At 39.5% G+C, this 20353-nt stretch overlaps 1 protein-coding gene across 3 annotated transcripts in view; it reads left to right on the top strand.

Annotated features, from left to right (window-relative positions):
* The first annotated feature begins 3703 nt into the window (after positions 1-3703).
* LOC137969436 (sodium-coupled monocarboxylate transporter 1-like) overlaps positions 3704-20353 on the top strand; it is a 32573-nt gene continuing 15923 nt past the window's right edge. The window contains exons 1-10 of one of the 3 annotated variants that reach the window (XM_068815661.1): positions 3740-3844; positions 5180-5247; positions 6860-7259; positions 11836-11901; positions 12767-12818; positions 15126-15193; positions 18074-18228; positions 18389-18529; positions 18906-19035; positions 19993-20081. In XM_068815661.1, the coding sequence (XP_068671762.1) occupies positions 6921-7259; positions 11836-11901; positions 12767-12818; positions 15126-15193; positions 18074-18228; positions 18389-18529; positions 18906-19035; positions 19993-20081 (1040 nt within the window). In that variant the 5' untranslated portion in view covers positions 3740-3844; positions 5180-5247; positions 6860-6920. Of the gene's footprint in view, positions 3845-5059; positions 5248-6859; positions 7260-11835; positions 11902-12766; positions 12819-15125; positions 15194-18073; positions 18229-18388; positions 18530-18905; positions 19036-19992; positions 20082-20353 lie in introns of those variants that run through there. The other 2 variants (XM_068815662.1, XM_068815663.1) reach the window with 2 other exon arrangements.

The following is a 20353-nucleotide window of genomic DNA, read 5'->3' as shown; positions in this document are numbered from 1 at the left end:
TACTTTCAACACTCAATTGAAAACCGCTCTAACACATTCATTTCTTCAGTAATTTGTAGTCTGTTTGGTGCGCATGCAATCCAAGTGTCAATAATTCCAAATTTGGTTACAACTTTCATAAATCCATCTTCTTTTTCAATTACTTTACCAAGAAGTGTGTTTGGTTGTAAAGGACTTTTGTCCATTTAATTAATTCTTATTTTTACAAAGTTGTTGACTTGGAATGAAATAGTATTGGGTTTGCTTGTTGTCATTTTGTTGTTGTATTTTCTTTGTGTGTTTCTTGCTTTTTCCTGTTGAGGTGTCCTTATCTCCTTTGTTGACTTGATAAGTGAATAACAAGCACGTTAAGGTTCTTCTTCTTCTTCTGAATATTTTGTGAAATGATCAATCATGTAAAGAATCCAATTGTGTTTGCGATGACATGAACATATACATGGTACGTTTCTAAGGTCCATTATAGGTCCATTTGCAAATGTGTTAGGGATTATCTTGCTTGAATAGGGGCTAGCATAGGCTGTTTTTGCCTGCTGGTGATCGAGTTTTGTTTTTCGTGTATCGAGCAGACTGCTACTGATTCGTAGTTTCGCTCGATATACTTGTCCATCCTGTCTCTTCCTTTGTGCGTAATATTCGAATGGGTTTGGCAAAGAACTTGGCCATAGTTGACATTTTTGAACAATTTCTATTCCGTTCTTGGATAATATTTTGCCACCCTCCAGTTTCCATCCTTTTCTTTTGATAATTGCTACGTCTTGACTTGTCAGATTTGTTCTGTCCTTGCTGTCTTCATTACGTGTTTCTAACCACGTCGCTGCATCGTTGTAAACGTTGTCGTCAATAACTAAAGAGGGTTATTTTGCTTGCTTTTGTCTTTTTGGAAGCTTTAACTTGACCAATATTTGGTAGAATATCTCTAATCAACACAACTTGTGTTACCCATTTTACGAACCGTACAGGGCCACGCATTGCGCATGGGTAAACGTTTGCATAATTTACTATGACCGAGAGGAGTCTGGGCCCTCTTGCACCAGGAGAAAAGTGTTTTCTATTAAAATTAATGACGACTGCTTGTCCAAGTCCTTTGCGGTTTAGCGGTTAGTTACGGCGAAGGACTCAATGCTAAGAGATGTCGGAGGTGCCCGGTTCAAGACTCGGTAAGTGCGGTTTAAAGAATGTGGCAAGGGTGCGTAAAGTAGTGGTAGGTATGACGAATGGATCAGGGGATGGAAGGTTAAGAGGGAAAGGCTATTTTTCGGGTTCTTTGTTTTGTTTTCAACCACACCTCATCAAGAAAATCCCTTTTCAAACAATTGATAAATAACCTAGGTTGATTAAATTCACTCAGTTTGATTTAAATTTACCTAGTTTGATTTATTTTCACCTTGTTTGATTTAAATGGACCTGAATTTAATTTCAACCTGTAACAGATACTATAGAGGCTGCTGTAAACATGACGAGACCAGGTTGTTTTATGGCTTCGGTAGACTTAAAGGACTCGTATTATACCGTTCCTATCCACCCATCTCACCAGAAATACTTAAAGTTCTGTTTTGACGGTGTTTTCTACAAATATACCTGTTTGCCCAATGGCCTCGCTAGTGCCCCCCGCATATTTACTAAACTATTGAAACCTATGTATGACACCCTCCAGAGCATGAGTCATCTCATTTCAGGGTATGTTGACGGTTCTTATCTACAAGGCGACACCTCCGCGGAATGTCATAAAAATGTCATCGACACCATCATGCCTTTTACCAAATTAGGGTTTCATATCCATCCAGAGAAATTGGTTTTCATACCATCTCAAAAATTAACTTTCTTAGGGTTTGTACTGGATTCTATTGCTATCACAGTTATGCTTACAGGAAAAAAATTCCAACGGATTCTATTTGTCTGCGCTACACTCTTAAAAACACAAATACTCACAATTAGACAGGTCGTAGAGGTTATCGGTATTCTGGTGTCCAATTTTCCCGGTGCTCAGTCTGGACCACTTCGCACTCATGCATAGCAAACAAGGGCGATTACGGCCCGGGTAGAAAATGCAATTATCCCCTCCCGCTCCATGAACAGAAATTCAGTGGTGGCGTGATACCGTAATAGCGTAACCCTCAAACGAGATATCCAACACGACCACCCCAGCACTTAAATTCAGTCAGACGCACCAACATTGGGCTGGGGAGCTGTTTTTGGCACTCAGAAAACGGGGGGGAGATGGACCCCTTTGGAAGCTGAATACCATATAAACATATTGGAATTACTTGCAACCTTTTCCGCGTAGCCATATGAACAACTGCCACATCCAAATTCAGATCGACAATACCACAACCCTCGCTTATATAAATAATATGGGGGTCTCAAAATCCAAAGAACTCAACGAGCTAGCTGTTCAAATTTGGGAATGGTGCATATCACGAAATATTTGGTTCTCAGCTGTGCTCATCCCTGGTCAGGGACACGAGGGAGCGGCGGAAATCGAGCCAAGTGTGTTCTCAGATAATCACGAGTGGATGTTAAACAAACACTCGTTTGACGAGATCCTGTTGCGCCACCCCGGCCTCAGTTTCGACTTGTTTGCAAGCCGCTTTAACTATCAGATCAGTAGTTACTGCTCGTGGCAAGTAGACCCTAACAGTACACTCGTAGATGCATTTACTATGAATTGGAATGGGCAAATATTTTGTGCTTTTTCCACCCTTTAGCCTTCTCCCAAGATGCCTTCAGAAGATCAGTCAAGACCGAGCACAGGGTGTACTAATCGGCCCGCGTTGACCAACTCAAACGTGGTTTCCAGTCCTCCTACAACATTCGTGCGACTTCCCTGGATCCTGCTCCCACGACCAGACCTTCTACAACACCCCTCCCGCAGTGGCCCACATCCACTACACAGGAATCTTCTTCTGATGGTATCTCCTGTGTCAGGGGATCCTTCAGCGATTACCACTTTCCAGAGGAGGTTACCGACATTCTCAAAGCATCCTGGAGAAAAGGCATTAAAAAACAGTATAGCCCATGCGTTAAATAATGGATGGCATTTTGTTGTGAACGGAAGATTAATTGTTATTCACCACCACTGAGCGACGCCCTTCAATTTCTCTTGGGGCTATTTAATGATTAATCAAGGGCGTAGTTACTCAATCCTTAATACTGCTCACTCTTCCTTATCTACCATTGTTACGATAGACGGGGGGGAGGGGGGGGGGAGCTTTGGTAGCAACCATATTGTTACACGGTTTATGAATTAAAGGGGTCTTTGTAATGAATCGCGTAGACCCAAACCTGACTATGACAAAAGTTGGGATGTTTCAGTGGTTTTAAAACATTTCTTTATACCCCAATGAAAAATTGTCTTTAAAGGATTTAACGCCCAAGGACCTTATGCTACTTCTATTAGTTTCGAGTCAACGAGGGCAATCGATAAACTACCAGTAGATCTACAGCATCTTACCATGGACGAGGATACTTATTTCTTTGACGTCGCTGAGCATATCAAGACCAGTACCCCCAGAAGCCCACATGCGAGGATTGACATTGCTGCCTATGAGCCAGACAGTACAATTTGCCCTTTGACTTGTTTGAAAGCCACATACATCAACAAGACCAACACTTTGCGTAATAACGCAACAAAATTGTTTATTAGTTATGTTAGGCCCCATAAACCTGTATCTAGGGACATGGTTTCTAGGTGGACTAAGGACACTCTTAGACTTTGCGGTATTGATACTGCATACTATTTCAGATGCACCCTGTGGCTTTTAATTATGACTTACGTATGCGCCGCGCTATCTCATGTGATCTCAATCGTCATGAGATAGAATCTCAATCAAACTTCAACTTACAGGTACGTCTCGTTTAATTTTCCGAATAAATGATTAAGTTTTTACTACTATCGTTCGTTATAAAACTGAGAGGCTAATAATTATGTTAAAAGTTTTTTCCATCGTTCGTGAACGTTAGTTTAGGGCGCGTTCGATTGACCCTAATCCGGAATAAGAATACGTGGAGTGATGATTAAAGCGGTATGTTTGGCACGTTTTGAAGCAGCAACGATAATCAAAATATATTTTAAATAGCATTTTAGCACATGTTTGACAATTTTAATGTGAATCTCCGTAAAAACGAAGGATTTTTAACTTATATTCCATGTATTCCTATTGCGGAATACGGTCAATCGAACGCGCGTTTCCGATTGACTAAAGAATGAGTAATTTCATAAGCATTTTAAATTTTCACAAGAATCATATTCCGACAGTTTAGTTTCGTTTGTATATAGATTCGCTGTTTCAGGGTCTTGATGTAGTTTCAGGTAAGACGTTCAATCTAGAAATAAATGCATGAGTTTAGTAAGTTAAGATATCATCGTCCGAACATGAAGTACGATTGTCCGGGTGGGCGTAGTCCTCAGACGTCTGTCAATGTCACCCAAAATAGCACAGTGCGGGACTATTTTGAGTGGCAAGTTGTCTTGAAACGTCGGTCGCATCTCATGACCCCACTCACCGGCCAGGACAATCGTAATTCTCTTAGTTATAAACACATTTACTAGACAACAAAAGTATTTCACTACTAATTAAAACTGGGTCACTTGTGAAGCAATACCTCACAAATTTTACATCAAATTAATGCATAATAAAAGAGCTTTTCAAGCATGTAAAAGCCCAGACTATAGTTTTTGTATGAAATTTTCTTTAGAAAAAGTGAGCTTGAAGACAAAACCGTGATTTTTGATTTTTTTTTTTTATATATAATTTTTAAAAATATTAACCTGGAGCACGTTCAGTTCGCCAATTTTGTCCAAATTAATTCGTTTTTCGCCCTACCGGCTCCTTGGCCGCTACCTCTAAGCGACCTCGTGGAGAAGAACTTTTGGATGCATGGTCGCCTCGCGGTGGTTCGATCGAATTTCTTTCAGCAACGATTATGCAAATTTTGTGTGCGTTTATACGATTCAGTTGCGGTCATGTTCACTTGAGGAGTAGCTAATATTGACAAAATAAGCTACTGAATTGTTGAACATGCAAGTACAGACATGTTTGCCAATATTGCATATGCTGAACACGATCTTCAGTGCCAGCCGGTTCCAGCACTTTTGCCGTATTTGTTCGGGGTACCTTGATGTTGACGTGGATTATGAATTGAATGGATTGTAACTCCTCAGTTCACGTTTCCCCAACAGAATCTGTTTTTCACGGTCAGAATCCTTCGAGGATCGTGTTTTTCGAACGAAAAAGACAACTTTTGAAGGTAAGAATGTTGAAATAGGTTGACAGTACAAGAGTACAATTGGTTGTTGTTGCTGTTTTTTAAAAATAAAGTTAAACGCGAATTGTTGGGGCGTCAGTAAATGTTACTGAAACACCAAGGTATTATTCCAAAAGGAATTGCGTGATGTCGGAATACTAAAATCCATAAAATAATAAAATACATTTTTATCTTACAAATTTTTGTGAATTTTAAAGCTCCACTATATCAAAGCTTATCAACATGAACCCCAGACAATGAATCATGATGATCAGGCCCTGGCCTAGCCAGCATTTCTAACATTATTGGATTACTTGTTCCGGCGGCACAGCTCCAAAAGTTCATTCGCTGAAATTAATAAAGAAAAATTTCGTTCAGCTTCATTACTCCTCCGTCCCTTTTTTCATCTGTTTACCTTATTTGAAGTCGGTTGGTCGCAGTAAAAAAAGAAAACAAACAAACAAAACTGAGAAAATCAGTTTTTTATTTTATCAAACGAGTTGATAAAGGTCAAATAGCCACCGTGAAAGATTTGGAAAGCTGACGTTTCAAGCGTTAGCCCTTCGTCGGAGCGAATAGAGGAATTGTGGTTGTTGTAGGTTTATATGTGTGCGGAGGAGCTTGCTATTGGTAGAAATAGGGTGACGTGAATTTGTAAATAGATTAATGGAATGAGAGGCGTTCATTGATTCCGTGTGGATAGAGTGTGCCCAGTTGAAAAATAAATTTTTGTTCGATCTTTAGAAACTTTTTGAAGAAAAATTTTGAGAAAATCAGTTTAACTGCAGAAAAGTCGCCGGAGTAGTAGGACGGGGAAGAAACGAGTAGAGAGTATTTTCCTCCCACGAGGATAGAAAGCCTCTTGTGCGGAAGAGCGTCACGTTTAACCTTTTGTGAATTGCAATTGAAACTGAAATCTGTAAGGGCAAAATTAATCCAATGTTTATATTTCAGATTAAATTAAAGTTAAAAGAATGTTTTACAAAGTCGTTACCTTCTTCATTCATATCGGTCGGAACAGAGAAAAAGGAACCTTACGACTTTGTCTCCATTTTGGTTTTTTGCGATCGCAGTTTGCATCAGTCACTTCATAGCTGAACTCAAATACATTGAAAAAAAAAAAAAAAAAAAAGCAAACAGTCCTGAATCAATATTTCGTGACTAGCTCTCAGGAAGTTAATCATATTGTGCATTGGGGTTAATTTAGCGCACTGGTAATGCCATGACCACCACAAATAAAATTTACCCCGAATCTAAATTTTCTCTTCGATATAATGGAGGCTCTGCACACCGGACCTCGCCAGGTGGAGGAAGTTTGTGTGAATCACTCTTGGAAAATTTTTCGTTTCTAAATTGTGGATTTTGAGTTTTCGGTACTTCGGCATTCCGGATTGCGGATTCATTAGATTGCAATACGCAGTGGGGTATGTTAATTTTTATGTCTTAAAGGGGCTGTTAAACAAAGCAAACCAGTACGTGTGAATGTTAATTTAAATTAGTCTCATTGTATTTTTTTTTTTGTTATACAATATTGGCCACTGAAGTTGTCTCTAACGACGCCTACTATTTCCAGCTTCTTAAAACAACCCTGGGGCGTGCATTTTTTTCATTACAGGACCTCTAACCACCAACTACAGGTTGTACTTCAAAAGTGAGTCGTTAAATTCACCAGCAAAATGGCCCAAGATCGTTTCGGCGTAGTCGACTATTTGGTCTTCTCGGCGATGTTGTTAGTCTCAGCACTAATTGGAATATGGTACGCTTGTAGAGGTGGAAAACAGAATACTACTGCAGAATACCTATTGGCGAATCGAGGGATGAACTTCTTGCCAGTATCCATATCGATAATGCTGTCATTCCTATCGGCAGTAACACTCCTCGGCATTCCAGCAGAGATATACCTTTACGGGACCCAGTTTAGTATGACCATTGTCGGCTATTTCATGATTTGTGTCGTGGTCAGCACTGTATTCATTCCAATGTTTAGACGCATCGAAATGACTTGTGTTCATGAGGTAAGATACTTATTAATTAAAAAGAAGTCTGACGAGCTCAGTGGCCCTATAGTTCTTCAAACGGTGGGCCGATAACGCTATCCACCGTACTAGCAACTGGATAGCGCAATCAGTTTCGCTATGACTTATCCATATCCATCGTTTGTGCAACTGGGGCCTAGTAATCCCTTGTGCTCTGTTTGTAGGCCGAGTGCAAGACAACTTACTTAAAACTTAAAGCCCAAACCGGCTTTGTTAAGTTATCCGTCATAGCCAAAATGATCTCGGAATTAGTCATGCATAAAATTAAAATCAATACGCAAACTACTTAAACGTAAACCGATAAAATTCTAGAGATTATTTGAACCTTTGAGATTTTGGCTCTCGGTTTTGGAATTATTTTAACGTTTGCAAAGATTGCTGTTATAAGGGCAAATAAGATTGAACTGACTCAAAAACAATAAGAACTCATTCAAGGCTTAATCTTTTTTCATAAGGTGACTTCTTGATTGTCTTAAATAGGGCAATATAATAAATGAATATGCAAAACTTTGGTTATCAGTACAATCAATGAATTAAAAATGCAATGTTTTGGCCAGACGAACATGGACATATCTCGCACTAGCATCTCAGTTAAGTTTCCTCCACATTCTTATGCTGAAATGTTAAATTTCGGAGCACTCCATCTGCCTCTAAAATACTGGAAATACTTTTCATGGAATCGTTCTCATAGGAGTAAGTAGGGAAACAACATAATGTTGTTATATGATTATATCGTTGCTCACATGAATGAAGTTGCTTTTTTTTTTTTTTTTTGTTGCACTGTGCGGAATGAAAAGACGTAACGGTTATTAAACGAAGTTCAGATACTTGGTGTTCCACAAAATCACTCTGATTTGTGACTTCAAATTAAAACATTAGATAGGGCTCTTCTCAAGCGTAATAAATCCATTCACACAACATTATAAGATATTCTGAGTATCGAATGTGACAAGATTAAAGCGCATGAAAGCTCTTTTTGTCTTAAGTCTTTTTGAGCACCGACGGTCACCCCCCCCCGCCCTCCCCCCCCCCCCCCCTCTCCCTCCAATAAAAAAGTACTGGGAAGGGGAAATTATAGTAAACAGTGCATAGTGGATAATCGTTAAAAATATGTCTTTGATGTAATTCATAATCATAATCATGAATCAAGTCCGGTGCAAGCCTGGACATCACAACCTACTCAACATTTCTCTAATAAAATGGTGAATTTAATATTGCGATGACAGCCGTTCAAATAGTGCAAAAAGTCATTTGCACTGTCTTTGTTGTGGAACATGGTGAATGTGTCATCAACGTAACGATTCCAAAATAAAGGACTAACTTTGGCGTTCAGCAACCACTTTTCTTCAAAAGCACACATAAAAATGTTGGCTAAGACAGGGCCCAATGGTGAACCCATGGCAACACCATCGATTTGGTCGTAGTATTTACCATCAAAAAGAAAGTGGCTCTTCTTGGTGGCAAATTCCAATAGCTTGCGTAAAACATCCCTGGGTAAAGCCGGAGGATCAGCAAGAGAATACAATTTGTCTAGACAAATGTTTAGTGTTTCCTCGAGTGGCACATTTGTAAATAGGGAGGAGACATCCAAAGAACACATTATTCCATTCTTATGCTTGTACTTTTTAGCCCAATCCGCGAAGCTGAAAGAGTCTTTGACAGTGTAATGGTTGGTCGGGATAGGCTGAAGTATAGAAACAAGGTAAGAAGCAAGATTGTCGTTATAGGTGTTAACCGATGAAACAATAGGGCGGAAAGGACAACCAGTCTTATGAACTTTAGGAAGGCCATATAAAACGCCAGGAGAAGATCCACTCGGTAAGACTTTGTAAAAAGTTGCATCATCAATAATTCTATCCTTTCTCAGTTTCCGAAGATAGGTTGACAGGCTTTCTTCCCTGGATTTAGTAGGATTGTGTTGTAGCTCTTTAAATTTGGTGGTGTCAGAAATCAAGTGTTTCATTTTGTTAAGATAATCAAGTCTGCTAATTATTACAACGCCATTTCCTTTGTCCGGTTTCGTGATGATAATGCTGTCATCATTGCGTAAATCAGTTAAGGCTTTCCATTCGTCTTTGCTTAGAATGTTCTTCTGCTTAGAAAAGTCATACGAGTAAATGTAGCTATAAGATATATTCTTTAATTTACTTTTGAGTTGATCATTCTAAGCAAAGACGAATGGAAAGCCTTAACTGATTTACGCAATGATGACAGCATTATCATCACGAAACCGGACAAAGGAAATGGCGTTGTAATAATTAGCAGACTTGATTATCTTAACAAAATGAAACACTTGATTTCTGACACCACCAAATTTAAAGAGCTACAACACAATCCTACTAAATCCAGGGAAGAAAGCCTGTCAACCTATCTTCGGAAACTGAGAAAGGATAGAATTATTGATGATGCAACTTTTTACAAAGTCTTACCGAGTGGATCTTCTCCTGGCGTTTTATATGGCCTTCCTAAAGTTCATAAGACTGGTTGTCCTTTCCGCCCTATTGTTTCATCGGTTAACACCTATAACTACAATCTTGCTTCTTACCTTGTTTCTATACTTCAGCCTATCTCGACCAACCATTACACTGTCAAAGACTCTTTCAGCTTCGCGGATTGGGCTAAAAAGTACAAGCATAAGAATGGAATAATGTGTTCTTTGGATGTCTCCTCCCTATTTACAAATGTGCCACTCGAGGAAACACTAAACATTTGTCTAGACAAATTGTATTCTCTTGCTGATCCTCCGGCTTTACCCAGGGATGTTTTACGCAAGCTATTGGAATTTGCCACCAAGAAGAGCCACTTTCTTTTTGATGGTAAATACTACGACCAAATCGATGGTGTTGCCATGGGTTCACCATTGGGCCCTGTCTTAGCCAACATTTTTATGTGTGCTTTTGAAGAAAAGTGGTTGCTGAACGCCAAAGTTAGTCCTTTATTTTGGAATCGTTACGTTGATGACACATTCACCATGTTCCACAACAAAGACAGTGCAAATGACTTTTTGCACTATTTGAACGGCTGTCATCGCAATATCTCTAATAAATTTCGGTCACAATTCACACGAGCTCCACTAAATTTAATTTAGAAAGAACTCCTCCCTTTCGAAATTCTTCAGCGCGTTATATGTGACTGAAGTATCCTTAAAATCAATCGTTAGTAGCCGCAAGGAGGAAAAGGAAGATAATCAGGAACTCACCGCGGTATGCTGACGCTGCGTGCTCACGTGGGTCGCGTTGTGCGTCACGTTGTGACACTCTTCCACGGGAGAGGCTTTCCGTCTGCGTAGGAGGAAAATATGTTGACGACAACTCTTTATTCGTGTCTGCCCCTCGTCTCGGACCAATCTATCCAAAATTAGCTAGGAGTCGCGTTCGACTGTAAAAGGAGAAAAAAAGGACAGACCGCCTAACGTATAGATAGCACAAGTAACAGACTCGGAAACGTCAAATCTGGTAGTTTCCGTATGTTGCTCAAGTTATAAATACTGTTTATGCTTGGGTCAAAGATCAAAATCAGCCTTAAATTCTCCTCTGACAGACCTTCCGCGTGTTGTTTCTCACAAATAAAGTACGGAAAAGTAAGGGACGACTAACTGTAGAATACAGGACCGCTTTTGAAACAAGTACTTTTTCAGTAGCTTGTCGGCTTGGTAGTCAACTGACGAGCCGCGAAGTTGCCGAGTTACTCAAAGTTATACCTTACTCGTTTTTCAAACATTGAATTTCACTCAATGATAAACCTTATTCCTTCCTTAAACATTGACTTTTACTGACAAGCCGTGGAGCCACTGCAGTAATACTTCTTCAAAAATGGCCCTGTCTTCTATAGTTGCTCCCAACGAACTAAAGGCATGTTATCATGGTGCCGGCTACACGATTGTTTTCCACATTTAAACCAGCTGGTATTTTTTGGCGGCGTTTTGAAGCCGTTTCTAAGTACGGACCTTCCTGAACATGTGAGAAGGCGACACATGACAAGCAGGTTTCGTTGACCAGCTTAATTAAAGCGTCCTAATCCCAGCCGATATTTAGGCGTGATTCTTTGCGACTCAACTCGTCGTTAATCCACTTTTATCGATCGGTCATCCCTATTTCCCAGATACATCATTGCGGACAGAATTATTCATTATTAAGTTAACCCTGAGGTTGCATCTTTACCTTTGACCATAAGGATGTCTACAAAACGACTTAAGACCGAAGGCCAAAGACAAGAATCTCAATCTCAACCAATTTTAAAACTGTTTAAACTACAAGATGAGGAAATATTCTTTGTTCGACGTTATGGTAATGAAATCCAAGGGGTCTTCATTTTATAGAAATGGCCCCCTTGAACTTTAAACGAAGACCCTCGCTAACACGCTTGAAGCCCACCCAAAAGATTGTTTTTTAAAAGTCGAGCGAGGGTCTTCCTTTTGTTGTTTGAGGCGGCCATTTCTATAAACGAAGACCTCTTGGATTTCATCGTCTTGGCGTCGAACAAAGCGTTTTAACACGATTCCTCGTCTTGTAGCTAAAAAAAACTAGATGTTTAATTTATTTTTCTTTTATTTTAGTACCTAGAAAAGCGTTATTCATCAGGCATAAGGATGTTGGGTTCCATTTTCTTCATCATAACATTCGTAAGTATTTTGTCATGTCACCTCCCTCTGATACCTGTCAAACAAGCGTAAATCTATCCGCAATCGACATAACCAGTTGAATTTCCGCATGAAGGTCCGTGCATTTCAGAAGAATTCGGAATATGAGTAGTCAGCTCAGCTTTCGCCGAAAACTTGACACAATATTTGCTTAGTTGTCTGTCGGAATCTCTTGTTTATAAACAGTGCATAAATTGTGATAACTCGTATTCATGGTTTCATTGTGTTCTTAGTTTGCTTTCGTCATGAAATAATAAGACCGTTGTATTTGCATGATCTAACTCGCCAGATTTTGCGCAAAAGACGAAATGCACATTTGTGGGATCGGAGTTATGGGGTATGCTCTGGCGCGGCCAATAACGGGCTTATTGAACATACAAAGGTCCGCGTTTTTGACATCTCGCTCTATAGAAAGGAAATGACCTTGAACACATTTCTTTTGTTTGTAAACTTCCTTTGTTTAATTTGTAGGCATAAAATATGTGTAGCCATACGGGTTGCCAAGGGTTTATTGTTTTTGTTTGTTTACTTAAAATAAAAAAAACAATAAAAAGTGACGCCGTCTAGACTGCTCCAATGTCATTTTCAACATTTAAAATTTTAGTATTTTTTAACATATCGTAAGTGTTCTCATTCGCTTCGCTTTTCTCACTTCTATGCTTTGTCGTTGTATTCTTAACTTTGTTGTCGTTGAATTGCTAAGAAAATATTCAAGCCTTTGATTGTTTCCAAATTGTTTCTATTCTGTATTTTTATGAACTTGAAGTTTTTGAACTTTTAGTAAACGTCTATGTTCGAATTTATTAATTCGTATTTTTGCTTGTTCTTTCTTTCAATTATCTTACAGTGTCTATATCTGTTTGTCGTTTTGTTTGCTCCCTCTCTGGCTTTAGAAGCTGGTAAGTTGTAAAATTCCTTTTCTCAAAGCTTTTGCTAGGCAATCAAATGTTTTCACCGCGGTTTTGGAGGAACAGAAATAGGTCCTAATGGAGTCCAGAATGAGAGATGCTTTGATGCGACCCGAGCTTTCGACACTCCTGCCAGTGTCTTCGTCAGGGGTGATATCAGGCTGAAAGTCTTCCACCTTAGGGTGATTCCGGTTAATTTGTGACAGTATGTTACAGGCGTCTTACCTTTTTCGCCTGTCCACAATTCTTTAAAGGTAAAGGTAAAGGTCCTTATTTTACGAGAGTAACACGTGACAGTCAGCTAGAGTTACTGACGAACTTGTGACCCTTGGTGTGCCCCTTTTACCCCCCTTTCTCCGTCAATGCTCCGATTTACGGGTATTCAAAGCTACAGCTACACGGAACAGAGGAAAGTCGAAAGAGAGGTCGATCGAATGAGACGATGATCTAAGTGGCGACCTTCCAGCTCAGAAGGCCGCCCACTAATAACCGACTGAGTTACACCCTGCCTATTCTTTTCATTATATTTTGGAGACCGGCGGGCGCCCGTTTAATTAAAGTTTTGCCGCTATTCGTATAAGCATCAAAGGGGTTAATGAATCCACCTCGAGAAACTAGTACAGCCACAAAATTACTGTAAAGTTTTGCAAATATCTAAGGATCCAATCACTTGTGTCTCAGAACACAGACAATTTATGTCACAAAGTGTCCCCCAAATGCTGCTCTTTAAGTGAAGATTAACTGCTGCATTTACCCAAAGCTAAAAATGACGCTAACCTTTACCCTTACCTTATTGTTGAAAATAGGTAGCAAATGCTTAGACTTAAAGGGACACTTTGTGTTGGATGTCAAAATTGGGCGTGCATCTAATTAGGGTCAAACCTGGACATAAGTGGGATCCAAGATCGAAAGGACAACGAAGTGACTCTCTCGCACGTATTATAAACCATGTAATGATTGTGAAAACCGGCGGAGAGTAACATTGAGGACGGTGCCTACTATTGTTATTGCACATACGTTCTGCGCATCTCGAGATGCTCGGATTTCCTATCGGTGATGCAATACAGTGATATTTTTGCGCGGTTTAAAACTATCCGGAGAAAGTAGATCTTAGTTAGTACTCTTGGTATCCAAAAAGAAAATTGGGGGTAACCATGCATTTTTGAGAGATAATTAAGCTTAAATTTGAAAAAGAACGCCATATATCGCTTTGTATTTTAAAGCCTTTTACAATCATTATTCATCAATTATCTTTGAAAAATGCATGGTTACCCCCAATTTTCTTTTTGGATTTCAATAACAATTGTTAAGATCTACATTTTCTGCATAATAATAAACGGGGGCAAAAATGCCTTTGAATTAGTAGGCACCGTCCTTAAACCATTTCTTATTGTAGCTGGTAGCTGTGTGGAAGAGAAAATTGGTAAAATCTTCGTGACAAAAGAAGCCCCTGCACTCGGCAAAACAGTCGTTCGTAGTAAATTTCGCCATCATGCAAAAGGCCTCCTAACTACTTAAAAAAAAAATAATGGTTTAAATGCCTCTCGCTAAGTCTTAATACATTCATTGAATGAAGCTAAAGCCATTTGTTAATTTTCTAGCTGAAAATTTTATAATCGCACCATTGAATAGTAAACGCCTCACGTAATAACCAAAGTGTTTATTTCAAGGAACAAGAGACTCGACAACATCATTTTATATACTTTCTCGCAATTATGTTTACAAACCTTATCCCCTTACGTTAAAAAAGACGAGATGTCTAGAAATCACCTGTCCTAAAAGAGAGACCATGTCTATTTCAAACCTTCTCTCAGTTGGCTTTGGTCACGCTTCACTGTGATCAGTGATTGTTGAGCCATCTGACGCAGAATCAAAACCAACCATTGTAATGCAAGCTTAAAGTAATATCTTTATCTCCAAGAAATGATTTATCGGTGGAAAACCTGTTTACACTGGGTTTCATTAACCGCTCTCACCGTTCTAATTATTTTATCTTAAAATATTCCGTAAATAAAACAAATTCCCTGTGGTTTCAAATACAAGTCTTTTGGCCTTGTCTAAATGAAAAACGAAAAGTAATTTCGGTTTTAATTGCAGTCAGGAAAATTTTGTAGTTGATATTAGCGATACGATTCTTCTAGTGATAGTATTCGGTTCCCTTCTGATAAATGATTGAAAGATACTGACCGGTGTATGAAATTCTAATCTACGTATCAAAGTCGTACACTGTTCAGTTGCATGCATGTTTGGGAAGTTGATTTAAATGAGTGGACCCTCACCTTTTTGTCTTACGTTTAGCTGCAGGAATTCCCACCACATTTACTATCCTGGTAACGGGAATTGTTTGTACATTTTACACAGCCTTGGTAAGTACATCAATGTTCTCATTAATAGTTGTAAAATCACTGATGTTGGGAAGTACCTTAAAATGTTCGCCAAAAACGTTACCTTCAAGTGTAACCTGGCACTACAGTATATGTCTCTAGTGAGTCTCTTCCTATCCCTAAAATATCCCTTAACGATTAATTATATTTGACAACTATTCGCCTCAGTGCCTGCGGATAGTGGTAGGTATCATGGAGGTTAAGACTTTACGATGACGACGGGCACAACAACGCCGCAAAACAATGACATCATTGGTTAAAAGAGCATAAATAATCGTGCTGCACAATCACGGATCTTTTAGCACGTATTATTATCAATACGCGCGGCCAAATGACAAACTGCCCTCTGTAAAACGCGCCCTTTTGCAGGCCAAACGGAAAATGTGCGGGCTGAAAGTGCATTTGCCGCCCTGATACTGATTGGCTGCAGAGATGTCAAATAACTTCGCTCGGCCAATGAGATTGTCCAATTTAAGTGCGAGGATTACTTCGACATTTGGTCTAGAACCCACACTTCAAATATATACATTCCTTTCATTCTCACAACCTTTGTTTGTATACACTGAGGGACATTTCCATACCATAGTTTCATGCTACATCTCTGTTAAACAATTTTTTTCTTATTAAATGAAGTGGTACGATTTGGCCTTGTGCATCATTTGCTCCGCTCGGGCGCAAATGATGCTACTCGGGCCACAAATAAATTATATGCCCTCCAAACGTCATGTGATTATCCTATTCTTGCGGTACTCTGAAAAAGGACGACGTGAAGCTACCAAATTTGAGGTTTTGACGACAAAGTGAACATGCCGGCAACAGAGAATCTTTCATTGTCTATTTTCACTTTGAAACTGCTCGTACCAATTTATTATTAGGATACTTCGCCCAAATTGTAAGAAGTGAACGAGATAGAATAACCACGAAAGAATTGTGATAAAGCAAAGTGATATTCTGAGGTGAAGTTTTCGTGGACGTCGCCGTCGTAGATCTTAAGAACCCTATTTACTGAGCCGCGACAGGAACCCATCGTCGAATAGTCGTTAAATGTAACTCTAATTGTAGACACTGAAAAGATCATTCAAAACTGCAAAGCTAAGAATAACTAAAATTAGTGTATACTAAGGGCGTGTTCGATTGACCTTATTCCGGAATAAGAATATGAGAAGTGATGATTTAAAACGGTATTTCTGGCGTTTTGAAGCAACAAGGATGATAAAGAGATGTTCAAAAATAGCATTTTAGCAAGTGTTTGACAATTTTTATGTGAATCTCCGTAAAAATGAAGGATTTCTAACTTCCATTCCATGTATTCTTATTCCGGAATATCGTCAATCGAACGCACCCTAAAACGATGACTAGCGTTGAACGCGCGCGTTGATGGGCTACTCAAACTTCGGATATCCTTTGCCGAAAATGTTGTAATCTTTGCAGGAATAAATCAGTTAAAATCATCTTTTTGGCTATATTATCTCACTGTTTTAGTATATGCTAAGACAACTATTCATCTCAGTGTCGGTGGCTAGTGGTGAATGTTTACCTCGCTACTTCGCGGCTCGTTAAATATCCACCACCAGCCACCTCCGCTTCGAGGAATAGTTACTAACTATTCTACTATTTACATTTTTTTTCGTTTTTCGTAAAGTTAACAATACGTTCTTCGTAAAATGTCCGTGTTTGACAGAGGAATTGTCTGCAATCGACCCACAAAGAGAGAGTGAATATAGTGCACCGGTGCAAGATAATACAAGGGCACCCCTGAACGATAATCTTCGGTGAAATATGTGTTCGGGAGAGCCAAACTGTTCTAGCGTTTTAGGTTGCAAATACCTATAGACGTCTTTACTAAAACATCACCTTAAAGATTCGGCAACGAGGGAAGAGAAGTCCCTTAGTTTTCGGAAGGGATAATTTTGCAATTTTTGGCACTTAAAAAGGTCACCAAACGGTTTCGGATGAGCAAATGGTTCCCTGGAAGGTTTTTTCAGCTAGCAATTTCTGAAACGAAGATTTTATTCCCTAAAATTTTCGTACACTTTACTTTTCAGCTAAGATATCCGAACAGATCAAATTCTTTTGGGTGATAAAAACAGTCTGGATAGTCTTTATACATTACAAGGAGCCTAGAAATGCCTCTCAAAGGGAGTTTTGGCTTAATTTGCTCGTTGTAATTGGGTGCCCTTGCTAACAGCCCTCTTTCGAAATATTAAAATTCAGTCCTAAACAAAAGGCATCATCTTTATTCCCCAAGACTCGAGATGACGCCTTTTGTTTAAAACTGAATAAGATATCGAAAGTGGGCTATTCAAGATAATTTAATGGTTCTCAATAACAAAGATATCGTGATATCGTTGACGTCCTAAATTGTCCTTAATGTGCCAACCAGAGCCTGTCGAAACAAAGGGTATTTTGTTTCTGTGATTGGCCCGTGCACTGTTTGTAAACAGATTTCTTCCCTATAATGCGAGATATTAAAGAGAACCGTTGTCAATAACGACTGGGGGCTCCTTACAAACGGTTTATTGACAAACTCGACAAAGCTAACAGTTCCCTAATAACATCACGATTCTACTGACTAATTAGGCAATGACCACTTACGTGATTCCAGCTGGCAGCAACCACACAATTTACTTGACTCTGAGGATGAATATTCGTCCAGACCCGGGTTGCTCGAAGTATGGTTAGCGCTAACCAGTGTTAAATAACATGGAAACCTATAGGTTTTAATACCTCTTAACCAACGGTTAGCGCCGCTAACCACGCTTCCAGCAACCGGTCCCAGGTTGTCAATCACACGGACGATCTTACCACATCAGGTTTTCCTATGAAACGATTATTTTTTTAATGATGGTTGGTCGTCAACAGGGAGGACTCAAAGCAGTGGTGTGGACAGATGTGTTCCAGTCAATTGTTATGATCGCGGGTCTCATTGCTGTGGCCGTGTCTGGAACATACCAAGTAGGAGGGGTGAAGAAAGTGTGGGAGATCAATGAAAAATATGACCGACTCAACTTTTTTAAGTAAGGAGATGTGACTGGCGTTTCATCTTGGATTGAGAATTAGTGGACTTATCCCTCTTTGTATATCTTACTGCTTTTGGTTTTGTTCAGATTTTCCGTTAAAAGAAAAAAAAACAGCCCCACGAGAAAGCTATTTTATATTTGTATTTTTTCTTTCTAGTTTTGATCCTGACCCCAGGGTTCGCGACACCTTCTGGTCGCTTTCATTTGGCTTGGGAATGACCTTACTTCCTCTCTGGGGTACAGCCCAGTACTTTGTTCAGCGGTATCTCGCCATCAAGACTCTTCGGGATGCAAAAAGGTGCGAAAATTATCATGATTGCATTTAAAGTAACAGTCAACATGCAAAACTGAGTATATTCAGACCAAATGAATTATGCTTCGTGTGCCCTATGCTTTGTTTCATTGTCCCTTGAAACAAAGCAACGGAAGAGGATTGGCATTTCTCCCTCTCCGTTCCAAAATTCCAAATGAAAATTTTTGCTCTGGCCTTTCACTTATTTACTCCTCATAGTGGATTACAAAACGTGACTGGAAAACAAGGGCCAATGAAACTCAACCAACGAAACGACGGGAACAACAACAGCAGCAACAAGAACAACAACTCGGTTGCGAATCCCAACTAACCAACTGTAAAAAAAGGTCTAACGATGATTTTGTAATGTTCATTCCTTTAGGGCATTGTGGCTGAATATTCCATTTTTAATCATTGTGATAGCCATATGTGCTTTTGACGGAATGGTGATATTCGCAACGTACGCAGGGTGTGACATAATTGAAAATAAAAAAGTCACAAGAGCTGATCAGGTAAGACAAAGTACTTCCCAGAGTAGCTGAAGTATAGAGTGGGAAACTGTACTGAGATGATTTTGAGATCGTGATCGGTTTGTTACCATTGTGTAACCGGAGTGTTGTGTTTTGTCGCTTTATTGGTTAAAAAGTCTCATAATCTCCTGTTACCACGGCAACAGAACAGCCATATCTACCCTCACCCCCCCCCTCCCCCACCCCTATACCCCAATCCCTATTTCCTCTATAAATGATTAAATATTAAAGACGAGGTCTGTACCCCTTTCTTATTGCTAGGAAGTGACTTGCAGGTTAAGTTGAAACTCAAACAAATAACGAATTTTCCAGGGTGCATTGAGGGCTACCTTCGCAATTAGCAGAGTTTCATCTTAGCCTGTTGATCACTTCAAAAGTAAAAGTAATAGATGTGGGTCACCAAGTAGGTCTTTAAGGTGTTACTCTGAGACAAAATGTTGGTGTTTTTTTTTGGGTGGGGGAGGGGGCTTTGTTACGGTCACCCATACGTCACAACGCTGACTGCATCTTGTAAAGCAGTAACGGGGTTTACCGCCCTCGTTCAGGATGACAGAAAAGTTCTGGACATATTCAATTTTAACAGCTTATCATAGGTGAATAGATTATTTAATTTATAGCGCGATCGCATGACAAATTGTGCACAGTCAAGGTGTACGTGTAATCAGTTTCGTCCGATCAGCATCAAATGATGTCATCTGGGTTTGATTAACTGCAATCAATAGGCTATTTCCTAGTTAACGTCTTCCTCTTCTTCAAAGCGAGTCAAAGTGTGACGCTTTTCTTATCAACCTTAGTTTTCATTCATATGTAAAGTAGAACTAATTACAATCACAAGAACTTCACACTTAGACTCGCTTTGAAGATGAGGTAGACATGAACTCGGAAATGCAGATGGCCTACTGAAACTCCTTTTTGTATTGAATGATTTGCTCTTCTCAGGTTCTTCCATACTTCGTAATCGACAAACTTGGACACCTGAAAGGCGTGACGGGATTATTTACTGCCTGTTTATTCGGCGCAGCCCTCAGGTGAAGACTCTTATAATTATTCTTAAACGCAAGAAAAGCAATAAGTTGTTGACTGACTGACTGACTGACTGACTGACTGACTGACTGACTGACTGGCTGACTGACTGACTGACTCACTCACTCACTCACTCACCCACTCACTCATTAAAAAGCACGCAGAGGAATGGAAGCTGAAGGTGAATACCAAAAAATCAAATATCATCATCTTTAGTGGGAACGGTCAAACCAAAAACAAGGAAATTTTCCAATATGGTTCAGAAGCATTACCTATC

This window comes from Montipora foliosa, chromosome 9 (assembly GCF_036669935.1).
Source record: "Montipora foliosa isolate CH-2021 chromosome 9, ASM3666993v2, whole genome shotgun sequence".
Lineage (NCBI taxonomy): Eukaryota > Metazoa > Cnidaria > Anthozoa > Scleractinia > Acroporidae > Montipora > Montipora foliosa.
This window is presented reverse-complemented; position numbering and strand designations above follow the sequence as displayed.